This window comes from Zalophus californianus, chromosome 9 (assembly GCF_009762305.2).
Source record: "Zalophus californianus isolate mZalCal1 chromosome 9, mZalCal1.pri.v2, whole genome shotgun sequence".
Lineage (NCBI taxonomy): Eukaryota > Metazoa > Chordata > Mammalia > Carnivora > Otariidae > Zalophus > Zalophus californianus.
Genome location: NC_045603.1, coordinates 90,687,349 through 90,699,966, shown reverse-complemented (window position 1 = coordinate 90,699,966; position 12,618 = coordinate 90,687,349). Strand labels below are relative to the sequence as shown.

General features: G+C 38.3%; 1 protein-coding gene across 3 annotated transcripts in view; it reads left to right on the top strand.

Moving 5' to 3' along the window:
- PTPRO (protein tyrosine phosphatase receptor type O) overlaps positions 1-12,618 on the top strand; it is a 239,175-nt gene that overhangs the window by 192,335 nt on the left and 34,222 nt on the right. For 2 of the 3 annotated variants that reach the window (XM_027594901.2, XM_027594903.2), the window contains exons 16-18: positions 3,345-3,413; positions 5,765-5,848; positions 11,995-12,030. In XM_027594901.2, the coding sequence (XP_027450702.1) occupies positions 3,345-3,413; positions 5,765-5,848; positions 11,995-12,030 (189 nt within the window). The remainder of the gene's footprint in view (positions 1-3,344; positions 3,414-5,764; positions 5,849-11,994; positions 12,031-12,618) is intronic. The other variant, XM_027594902.2, reaches the window with a different exon arrangement.

The following is a 12,618-nucleotide window of genomic DNA, read 5'->3' as shown; positions in this document are numbered from 1 at the left end:
TCAAATTTATATTTACCCAATGTTAGCCTGCTGAATTGTCAATCAACATCCTTCTTCTTTCTCAGAGTTCTGTCAGTTGCCTAGTCATAAATAAATTTATCCATCCAATAGTGATCTAATCAGTGTCGTATCTGGCACAATTAAATAAAAATCAGACACCCAAGCTGTCCACTAGGAAATTAGAATGTAGCTGGAGATATGCACATAAAGAAATATATTTAAAGGTATAAACTGCCCTGACCCAGAAAGGAGATAAAAATGAGATTCCATGAAAGTAGAGAAAAGAGATTAGTTCTGAATATAAAAATCAAGCTTTATGACTGTTGGCATTTAAACAAATCTTAGAAGGATAGGGAGGAAGGTGGTACCGCATTGTGACTAGCATAGGGAGCTCTGAAATTACACTCCTTGGGATCAAATCCTAATTTATAATCTGTGTGACTTTGTGCAGTTTACTGAAACTTCATTCACTAATATGAATAAATATTAATGGATATTTTGATAAATATTAATGGACACCTGATATGTGTCAGACTCTTCCAGATGCTTGAGATATGATAGTATATAAAATAGACAAGAATTTCTGCCTTCATGGAGCTCGTATTCTAGGGGAAGAGATAGACAATAAAAACAGCATTGTATGTGAGCAGACAGTAAGAAAAAAACAATAGAACAGAGTAAGGGAAGTTAGCAGTACAGGTGTGCGGGTTATACGGACAGGAGCTCTGGGAGGTGGATAGATCTCACTGAAAAGATAATACTTGAGAAAAGATGTGAAGGATTTGATGGAGTTAGCCATTTGTTTTCTGGCAGAAGAGTATGCCCAGTAGAGGGAAGAGCCAGTGCAAAGGCCCTGAGGCAGGAACATGTTCAAACAGTAGCAGGAAGGTTAGTGCAGCTAACACAGAGGAAATGAAGGGAGGAGCAGTAGGAAATGATGTCAGATCACATAGAGCTTTGTAAGCTGTTGTGAAGACTCCTCTTGATTTTATTCTGAGTCAAGCCATTGCAGGACTTGGGGCAGAAGAGACGACTTACATTAGAAAACAGTCTGTATTGAGGTGAAGCAGGCATATTAATGGGGGCAGCCATTACAGTACTTGCCCAGGTAAGAGATGGTAGTGGTTTAGTCCAAGGTTGCAGCAATAAAGGTGGGGAGAAATGGTCAGATTCTGGATATATTTTGAAAATAGAGGCATTTGCTGAGGGGATTTGCTAACCGATCGCACTTGAAGTGGAAATGAATAAGGGTCACAGATGACTCCAAGGGTTTTGGTCCTAGCAACTGAAAGGATGGAGTTGCCACCAACGGGAATAGAATTCCAGATGAAGATTTCAGAGTTGGGGGAGCGTCAAGACTTCAGTCTTGGAAATGTTATGTTTGAGATGACTGCAAGTGCAGGTGTGGAGTAGGCAATTGAACATAAAAGTCCGGTGTTCAGGAGCGAAGTCTGGACTGAAGATATAAGTTTGGGAGTTGTTAGCATATACGTGGTATTGAAGCGATAGACTGGATGAAATTCTCCTTTACTGGAGGGAGAGCGAGTAAATGAGAGAAGAGGGCCCTGCATTAAGCACCAGAACAATCTAATATTAAGATATTCAGGGCGGAAAAAAAAAAACGATAAGAGCAAAGGAAACTGGCCAGAGGCATCCAGCGGAGTGCACGAAAAACTAAGAAAGTGTCTAGCCTGGAAGCAAGGGAAAGAATGTATATTGAGAAGAAATGAGACTAGCCCCTACATTAGTGGATGGTTAGGAGCAATAATGCCATAATCGGGAAGCATGAAGCAAATGTTAGCTCATAATAGTAATAGTGGAGGGGGTGGAATGGTAACGGGCACCATTCCAGGAGCATTCTTTGTGGTGCGTACAGCAAGATGCTTAGGAGAGGTGGTTCTACTTCAGCCAGCCGACCATTAGAGCAGAGATTCTTCACATTTTTTGTGCCATGATCCTTTCTGGCAATCTGATTAAGCCTGTGGATCTCTTCCAAGAATAATGCTTTCTTTTTAAGTGCAAAAAATAAAATACAGAAGATTAAAAAGAAATGAATTATATGAAAACATGGTAATCAGGGTATTTTAAAAAATGCATTACATCCTTCTTTATTAATATATTAGATAATATTTAGTAGGGTGTCTAATAACTCTCATAATTTCATCAGAGTGATGAATATGAACAATACTTCAATATCTGCAGCAGGTTCATTATAGAAAAACATCTGCAGTTTCTGTGGTTAGCAATCTTGCCAGTACTGATGATATTATTGTGGCTTGTTGCCTACTTTAATAATTTAAAAAATTGCTAAATTTCAGTTAGAGGTTGTGAAAACAAGAGTACTTTCCCCCCACCGTGTTCACAGAGCTCTAAATTCTATCCTTGAACCCCAGGTAAGAACCCTGGAATTACAGGGTAAAATAAATCCTATATATGGGAAATTGACAGAGGAAAATTAATTGATGATGTGTAATTTATAACACAGCATGATATAACAATATATTAGTGTATTTTTCAAAGAAGAAAAAACTGTTCTTAGAACACAGTAATAAGAACAGGAAGACCGCCAGAGTTATTAGCAGATGTGCCAATAATGTCAAAATCTCTGCTTCAATTCTGAATAAGTCCATCAATTTCATCTAGGGGGGAAATGAGATGCATGAACCCCCCCATGAGCTGTGTTGTTTATCCATGACATTAGGTAAAGGTGCAGAAGGCATGAGAATATGCTTACCTTTGTCTTCCACTTCTGGAAAAAAAAAAAAAACTTCAACAATATTTTCCACTGACAGGTTAATAGGCAACCTTTTGGATAAGAGGCACTGCTAAGCCAATCTGTTTCAATATGTCTCAGTCTTTTGACTCTCATCTCAAGTGATAAATCACATGGGCATCCCGACATGAGGGGAAAACTTTGGAGGAAGAAAATAATCCAAATTGATCCACCATCATTTTAGAGAGGAAATCAAAATGCTTGTAAAACAACCCCACAAAGAATATGTGTTAAAAACAGAAAACCCTCAGGCTAGGAGGCTTTGTGAAAAATACTATACCCCAAATAGTTCAAAGATTTATGTTAGAATCACGAGTGCCCTTTGGAAAGGATTGTAAACCAAATCCTCTTGGCTTCAAATAACTTGATTAGAGCATGTGCAACCTTATGAAAAACTTTTTATCTTTCTATTTTGTACTGCATGTGAAAGAGGAACACGTGGAACTTATATTAGCTTTTTTTTTTTTAATTTAATGCTGTGATGATAAGCCAGTAAAGGCTTTCTTTTATATCAAGGTAAAAGAATGCTCCATCAAGCAGTAACCTTGATTTTGTGTTTCCTTTCAAACAGGGAATGCGGAGCAGGAACTTTTGTCAATTTCGCTTCTTTGGAGAGGGATGGAAAGCTTCCATACAACTGGTGAGCATTACTTAGGAACAAGGCTCTAGAGAGCTTATCTATGCTGTGTGTGTGCTCCAAACTTTATTTTACTCTCTTTGGGGGATACATGGTTTTGTCTGATTGTCCTTTCGCAATTTTGGTGAGATTGGTTAGGTTTTCTTCACTGAATGTATTAGTTTATATAGGTTTACTACAGTTACGAAGTAGAGAAAACGTCTTAGTCGGCTGAGTAGTTATGTTAAACAAAGGACTAACACAGGCATGGATTTAGCCCCAAATCGTGCTGAAGAAGGGCTTCAAAGCAGGACTCACATTGAACGCGTAAGTGGTGGCGAAGGGACAGGACAGACCCCAGCGAAGCAGCAGGAGAGAGAGAAGCATCTCTATTTCAAACTGACATTTCAGTGCCTGAGACTATGAGCCCCACTTCTGTTCAGAATCGAGTAGACGTATTCAGCCCTGGCCTCTCAGCTCTTAAACTTACAGGTAAATAAATATCAAAGGCAGTGAGGTCCCATGTGAAAACCTGGCCTTATTTTTTACCCCATGCTTGAGTCTTCAGGACCTAGAGGGAGGAGGTATTTGGAGAATTGAGAAAGCATTGTCAGGAGATTAAATTGTTTGACATTATACCTTAACACTGATCCATGAGAATTAACAATGCTATCGGCCCCAATGGATACCCAACAAAATTGCTAATGAAGTAACCATTTAATACAAAGCCGGCACTGCTTACATGATCAGGTTTGTTTCTTTTGCAAGCCACAGTGCAAAGCACATTTATTTAAATGTATACATTTCATGTTAATCCTTGGTAAATGGTCTTTTTTTCTTCTTCTTGTTTTCCTAATCCCCCAAAATGGTGATCTTCAAGAAATAGATAGGTGAGACTAGAAACTTTACAGAATCAATGAGGGAGGGAGGGCTTTAATTGGAATATAACTTCGGCTTCCCTGAGTGGGCATCTAGCAGTGGAAAGTTGAAATAGGATTCTTGTCAATAAGACAATATGTTGTACTATTTTTAAATTTTAGCCTGAATGGAATTTTGCTATTAAACTACAATTAATCCAACTGTGAAGAAAGAAAACCCATAACCCCTCGACGGTGGAAAGTTAGTAAACATTTCTAAGTTTGTGCAGATATATTAACACTCTTGCCAAGATTAAGAGACTAATTCACTGATCTTTGTTTCTTGTCTGGCTCGCCCTTTAACAAGGCCCAGTCACAAAGCAGTGAAGAATAGCCCATCTAGGAACTGATCCAATTATACCTGGGACTCAGGACAGCTATGTATTGACTAATTGCACAATCAGTCACAACTGATAGAATATGGGACGTCAGTTATGGGAGAGCTAAGGCAAAAGAGAATTCACTTCAAGACCTTTCTAGAAAAATCTAGAGAATTCTCCTCCTGCTCTTGGCAAAGATGGTTTTGCCAACACCAGCATGTTCTGGCTGACAGCGCAGATATATCCCTAGGAACTTGTAGTAATTAAAGTGACAAGGTGACAGCATTTCCCCTCCTAGTTCTCAATGTAGCTATAGACACAGCCGTAGGACATTTTAAAATCTACGTTAATGAACGTTCTATTTTGCATGTGGTTTGAATACCTGAAATTGCATTCACACCACGCTTTTTAAATCAGCAGACTGAATTAGAATTAAAGTACAATGCAATAATTTTGCTCCCACTCAGGTCAGTATTAGTCAGATTATGGACCAGGCAGTTTCATGAGCTACTTGTCTTGAATCATTGATACCTGAGCGTCCTTCCATAGCTCTGTTTTAAGGGTTATTTTCCAGCGATGGTGTATTAACTTAAACTAGAAGTAATATAGAAAGTCACACCTAGGAGTGCAGCTTTGTAAGAATGCGTCCCAGAAGCTTGGGGTCTTGACCAGAATTGGTATAGGCAGAAATTGACCGTTAGTTGATATTTCCTTACACAAGCGGCTGTTAGCGACCAAATGATGTTATAATGGTTCCTTAAAATAGGTTCAAGCATGGCAAAGGTAATAATATCCAAGAATAAGACTGGAGACAACTAATGAGGCATTTAAGAGCCTCATTTAACTGAATGTAAAATGTAATCACTTAATAGCAGACTAATCGACACAAAATAAGTTGAAAGGAATATATCTGATTATAATATGTATGTGTGCGAAGAAAACTGGTGTTGGCAATATGATAGCACGTAAGCCTTCGCGTTTCAATTTCACAAAATGGAATAATATGTAATTGTAATTAAGATGCTTGTCATTTTAATTGATCCCAGTAGGTAATTTACTGATATCTGTTCACAGTTTATGTTACTAACTCTTGCCACTTTTTCATCTTTACATATGTTATATCTATTAATGCTCACAGGCGTAGGAGTATATTTGCTTTCTTAACCCTGCTACCCTCATGTCTTTGGACTGATTATCTTTTGGCATTTTATATTAATCCTTGGTAAGTGATTTTTTTTTTTACTGTTTACCTAACACAAAGTCTATAAGGTTAGCTCTCCAGAAGTAAAACCAAAAGGAAAAATTCTCTTTAATTATCTGATGTGTTTGGGCAACCTCTAAAATTATTAATCATGTATTGAAATGGATTAAAATAGTTCATGGTACCAAGATGCTAATTAAGTATAATGTTTTTCCAATTAAAATCTTCTTCTTGGGATGTTCTTGGCAAGCTTTTCTTCCATGAATTACTAGCCATTTGTTTCTTCATTCAGTCAATGCATTGGCTTCTCATCTTTGTAAAAGATGCTTCCCATTTTCCTTACCATCTCCATCCAATAGAAAGCTCCATATTTCCACGAAAGAAGAAATGCTTTCAGGTACAGCACAGAATACTGTACTCTGTGTTTGGGGTGTTAGTGTTTTCATAGTAATGCTAACTCAATGAATATTGAACAACAAAGTGCAAGCCTCTTTGTATAATTATCTTATTTAATTGTCCCCACAACTCTGCAGAGCCCCATCCTAGAGACATGGAAATAGAGGCTTAAGGAGATTATATTAACATCATACTACTATACAGAGAATCCAGGTTCCAACCCCAGGTGTCTCCAAAATCTATTCTTTCCTCTGTAAAAAGCAGCTTCCTTTAAATTCTCCTTTTCTTAACTTTTAAATCATTTTAATAAGCAAATCTCAAAGAGTATCTTTTTCAGTTGGTATAAAATCTAATAACAATAATTTTGAAATCTGGGACTAACAGATCGAGAAGGACTATTTCCTTTCCTGAGCCGCAGGAAAGAAGGTAGTGGTTTCCTGACCAAAAACAAAACATCATTGTCCTGAAAAATCCAAGGTGTTTAGATACTAAATTATGTACAGACAGATCCAGATATATGGACAACTTCAGAACTCAGAAAAAACAATAACGATAGTTCATGAACTGGAAAAATGGTGCTTGAGTGGGGAGAGTGGGGGGAAGAGTGAATGAAAAGCAATCTGTAGAGTTATTTATTCAAAAAGACAGTTGATCAAATGTTCTTCCGCTCCTCCAAGGACAGAATAAATACAGTTGGCAAGGTTAGGACTTCAAGTTGCAATGGAAGAAATACCAAAAAGGACTTCCTCACAGTAGAGATTAGTACCAGTATTAATACCAGTAGAAATTAATACCAGCAATGGGGTTGTTTTGGGGTGTTTTGTTTTGCTTTGTTTTGTTTTGTTTTGTTTTGTTTTGTTTTGTTTTAAAGAGAGACTAGAGGAAAACTGTTGAAATATGGTAGACCCTGAGGTGTTAAGTAATGAACCCAGAAGAATGTCTTGGATGATGAGGACCCATTCGCTGTTATTCCAAGTTGGTTTTAATAACAGTTTTGAGTACAGGGCTTCACCATAGCCAACACAGTATTTTAAGTATTTGACATCAGATAGTATTCAGGTATGAGTAGTGCATATATATTCCATTTTGACCTTCAAAATATGCATCACTTTTCACTCAACATCTACTAACCATTCTCAAGTATTCTACCTATCATCAGAATACCGTACCCAGTACCCCTAAAGTACCCTCCATAAATCTCAATTCAAACAGAAGAAAGAAAGATACATATAGTATCATGTTAATTTTTCTGCTTAATTCTCTGCCTTTCCCACAGTTTGGTTTCTAAGCTTCTATCAGGGCTGTGCTTTTTTTGCATGTATGTCTTACTAGGTCCCCCTGATGAACACATCTTCAAATTCCAACAGCTCCTTCAAGGTCTGCTATTTATAGTATTGATCAAATAGCATGAGACCCAAGTCAGAGGGGGAAAAACCCTTCAGTAGTTGTGTTTGTTTGTTTTTTGTTTTGGGGTTTTTTGTTTGTTTGTTTGTTTGTTTGTTTGTTTTAAAAAAAACCCTTCAGTCATTTTTAGAAGAATTGTCTTGAGATGTAAATGGTTATCTCCAGGTGAGAAGAGAAGGCAAAACATAGAGCCCCAGGCTTTCTGTCACTTTCGGTAAACCATACACATATCAACCAATGAGAATAGACTGAACATAAACTCTGTTTTCCGCTTAGGCTTGTGCTAGGTCAGATATAACAGAGGTTAAATACATGATCCTTGCTTTTTTTCAGGTACAGCTAACTTAGCACACACAAAGCCACCCGAGGTCCCTACTGTTCGCTACTTTTCTCTTCATCTAGTAACTCATGGATGTTTTCCCCTGCTTTCATTTGCAGATAGCCGTTTTTAATCCTCCTCCAGATGTGTTTGTCTTCATATTTCACCTAGTCTGTTAACAACCATTAGAAATAACAGAGCCACCCACCCTACCTCCTTCCTCACACACGGCCTGGTATCTTCTCCAAATTGCCAAGTTTAGGGGAATAGATGTTCCCGTTAATTTTGTAAAATCTTCCTGGTGAGTGGTTCGTGTGGAAACCAGGAGACTCTTTCTCTCTCATAGTGTTGCTCAAATCTTCTCCCAGGGCGATAGCAAAACCAGAGCCGGTCACCAGTGCCCAGGTGGCTTAGTCTCAAGATGGTATTCTGCCAGGATTTCTGGCTCCCATCATCTCAGATCGGGTGTCCTAATCAGAGAAAACCATTTCATTCGGACCAGCTCTATCTGGATTCATTATTACTACTCTTTTTATTAACACAGTACTCACCTCATGCTCTGCTCAAGTATTCATCCACCTGCTCGAAATTTGCAACAGTTGTCATTTTAAGCGTGAAGCAACATTTAGTTTAAACTGCTCAGCTTTCCTCCTGGTTATTGCATATTTTATTCAGAGGATGATATAACTCTAAACGCCTTTTTAAGATTTGGGGATGATCTCCAGCTAGCTCATGAAAGAGTAAGTGGCACTTATGAAATTGGGGACATTTAGAATTTTGGGGATTGTTTCGGGGGGGCTTGTTTGTTTTTAGTCTTTGTAAATCCCATGCTTCTGCCATTGCCTCTTTTCATATTCCTTTTTGCAATGAATTCCAGTCTGGCTGGCTTTCCAAGATCTCATAACCATGAAGAACTTGTGCATCTTAACTTCTTGAAGTCATTAGGATTTTGAACCTTACCTAACTGATATAAGTAAAAGAGAAAATTGGAAGATGTGCATGATCATGTATCCATATATACTGTTTGTCTGATGAGTGTTAGCAATTACTCAAAAAATCTTTTGCAATGACAAGATGACACCCTACACATCACCTCAAATGTTCATGGTAACAGGCGCACAGACTAGCTCTTTCCACAATGAGCTGACAACCAAAGGGCTGGCAGAACCTCCAATTACATGTTTAAAAGTGAATTGTCCACTGATTTTTGTCTTAGACTTAGTACAGCAATTGAAAACATAGGAAAATTCCATCCATGTGGCTGTGGAGTCTCATAATTCACTCCTGTCCTTGTCCCACAGCCTACGGATATGAGAACCCTTTGGAATCTTCGGGAATTCTGCAAAATCTAAGCAGAACATAAAGGTTGTACACAAATCATGAAGACATACACTTAAACATACACTTTTGGCAATAAGTCATTGAAAACCTGTGGTGGAATTTTACATTCTATGTAACGTTCATTCAGTCAATTAATGAGAATGAAAGAAAAAAAGTGCCTGTCTTCCAGTAATCGGGTTTCTACACAGCTGTTGAATAGTAGCAGCTTAATATTTCAGCACTGAATTTATTCAGTGTTACTCTCCCACATACATTTGTTTCTTCCCAGTTTCCCTTAAAGTCTGTTTGGATAGGAAAGATTTGGTTTGGGTTTTGTTTTTTTTTTTCCCCACTCACAAAATATGTTGGCAGCCTCCTGACTTCACCAAACTGTTAGTTATATCAGCGAACATTCCTCTGTCATAAAGCACCATCATCAGCTCCCACGATACAAAGTGAATGTGGAATTCCCAAAGTTAACTGCATTACCCCCACAAGAGTTGAGTAAAAATTATTCAAAAGGTGTTCTTTTAGGTTCCCAAAGGCCTAGATGATACAGGCCTGTCCAACACTACAGTGGTGTTTTGAGGGGATGAGGGAGAAGCAAAGTAAAAGCCGGAATGTCTATTCCCTCTAAATCTCAAACGTGGAAGACAGAGGATGAGGGAGAACAAATAGGGAGGGAGCTATTGAATGGATTGTCGTCACTCAGAAGTGGGAAAAAGTAAAACTGAAGTAAAAACTGAAACCAGGAAATGAAAACCGGAAACACCACTTGCCTTAATGGATATTTCCCTAAATTCCCTGCCCTAAATTCCCTAAACTTCCTGTCCATCCACCAGTTCCACTTCCTGAGTCTAGTATCAAACTCCTCATTGAATCATTAAGTAAAATTGTGAGGGCAACATGGCAAAGGTGTTTTGTTTCAACCCAATTCACTAAGCATTTATTGAGCACCACCATGTGTCCTATTAACTGTGCTCAGCTCTGGGGGTGTGGGGAGGCTGGGAAGGACTGTGTAGCAAGGAACACAGAAGCAACTGATGGACACCAGGAGAAACATTCCATGAACAAAGTGCTACGAGAGCACAGAGGAAGCAGTGCTTCATTCTGCTACAGCCTTTCTAGAAATGAAGGTACCCGGATATTCACAATTCTAATTTTTATTTTTTTAAAGATTTTATTTATTTATTTAGAGAGAACGAATGCAAGCAGGGGGGAGGGGCGGAGAGACTCTCAATCAGACTGAGCTGAGCACGGAGCCCGAATGGGGGCTTGATCCTATGACCCTGAGATCATGACCTGAGGCGAAAGCAAGAGTCTAGTGCCTTAAGCGACTGAGCCACCCAGTCGCCTCCATAATTTTTAATATAAACAAATATTCTGGCACATGAGAGCACTCAGATCACACTGGTTATTTACTACTGATGGTTTATTTTCTGAAAGTTTGTGTGCTTCCATCAATATTTAAAGACTTTGGGAAACTATTTGTAAAAATTGTCACTCACAATCATATCAATATTTATCATTTATATAAAACAATAAAAATACAGTAATGAAGTGTTTCAGCAGAGACCGTATTCTTATTCACTAACTTAGGTCAGTTACCTTATTTGTTGGTTGAAAACGATTACCCTAAATACCCCCTAAAAATGTAATTAACTGAAGCATATATTAGCATTACATGTGTTTGAGCTTACAGAATAGTAATGAATTAAGAACTAGTAATAGGTACAATTCTTCAGGTAGCTTAAAAAACTAGTTCAAAATTGAATAAGAACAATGCCATAATAGAATTCTATAAGACACATGCCAGGGCACCTGGGTGGCGCCGTCAGTTGAGCAGACAACTCTTGGTTTCGACTCAGGTCATGATCTTAGGATCGTGAGATCGAGCCCGCATTGGGCTCTGTGCTCAGCACAAAGTCGGCTTGAGATTTTCTCTGCCTCTCCCTCTGCCCCTCCTGCTTGTACATACTCTCTCTCTCTCTCAAATAAATAAATAAGTCTTAAAAAAAAAGAGAGAGAGAGAGAGGCACCTGGGTGGCTCACTCGGTTCAGCGTCTGCCTTCAGCTCAGGTCATGATCCCAGGGTGCTGGGATCAAGTCCGGCATCGGGCTCCCTGCTCAGCGGGCAGCCTGCTTCTCCCGCTCCCTTTACTGTTTCCCATGCTTGTGCACTCTGGCTCTCTCTCTGTCAAATAAATAAATAAAATCATAAAAAAAAAAAGATACATGCCAACACTGATAGCACAAACTCACATTCCCAGGGAAGAGGCTTTGAGTCTTTGAGTCTTTGACAACCAATATCCACCCTCCCAGATCCTTAGTTCTCCCCTTTTATTCCCCAATTCTTTCCTTCCAGCCTATAGATCCTAGAGTTTTCAGGCAATGGATATTTCTATAATTTTATAAAATACCTCAGCAGCTTAACCATTAGTAGCAGAAGATTATATTTCTAGAATTTAGTATTTGGCAAATCCGAAATGTAAAGTACGAGTATATTCTTGTAATCTAATAGACTTTTTAAGAAGTAAATCTGAAATTATTGTCACTATCTTCTCGTCTAATGAAAAGTAATTAAACAAACTGGAGGTATGTTTAATGAAAATTAAATAAAATTGAGGTGCCTGATATAATTATTTAAAGCTCTTCAAGTTTTATCATTATGTCAATCGATTCTTTTGCCCAGATAAAGCTGCCTTTTTTTTTTTTTTTTAATTCTCAGGAGTAAAAATGGTTTAAAGAAGAGGAAACTGACTAAGTAAGTTATTTTTTATTGTTGAGATATAACTGACTTATAACACTGTGTAAGTCTCAGGTGTGCAATGTGTTGATTTAATACACTGATATAATGCAGAATGATTCCCACCATAGCATTTAGCCAACAACTCCATCTTGTCACATAATTATTGTTTTGCGGTGAAAATATTAAAGATTAGTCTTAAAAACTTTGAAGTATATAATACAGTAAGTTTTTCTTATATTTCTTTTTAAAATGTTTGATTTAAAAAAAGTTCTTCAGGGGCGCCTGGGTGGCTCAGTTGGTTAAGCGACTGCCTTCGGCTCGGGTCATGATCCTGGAGTACCGGGATCGAGTCCCGCATCGGGCTCCCTGCTCAGCGGGGAGTCTGCTTCTCCCTCTGACCCTCTCCCCTCTCATGCTCTCTCTCTATCTCATTTTCTCTCTCAAATAAATAAATAAAATCTTAAAAATAAATAAATAAAAAAATAAAAAAAATAAAAAATAAAAAAAGTTCTTCATAATGATCCTCACTTTGCCTATTAAAATGATTGCTTGTCGGGCACCTGGGTGGCTCAGTTGGTGAAGCAACTGCCTTCGGCTCAGGTC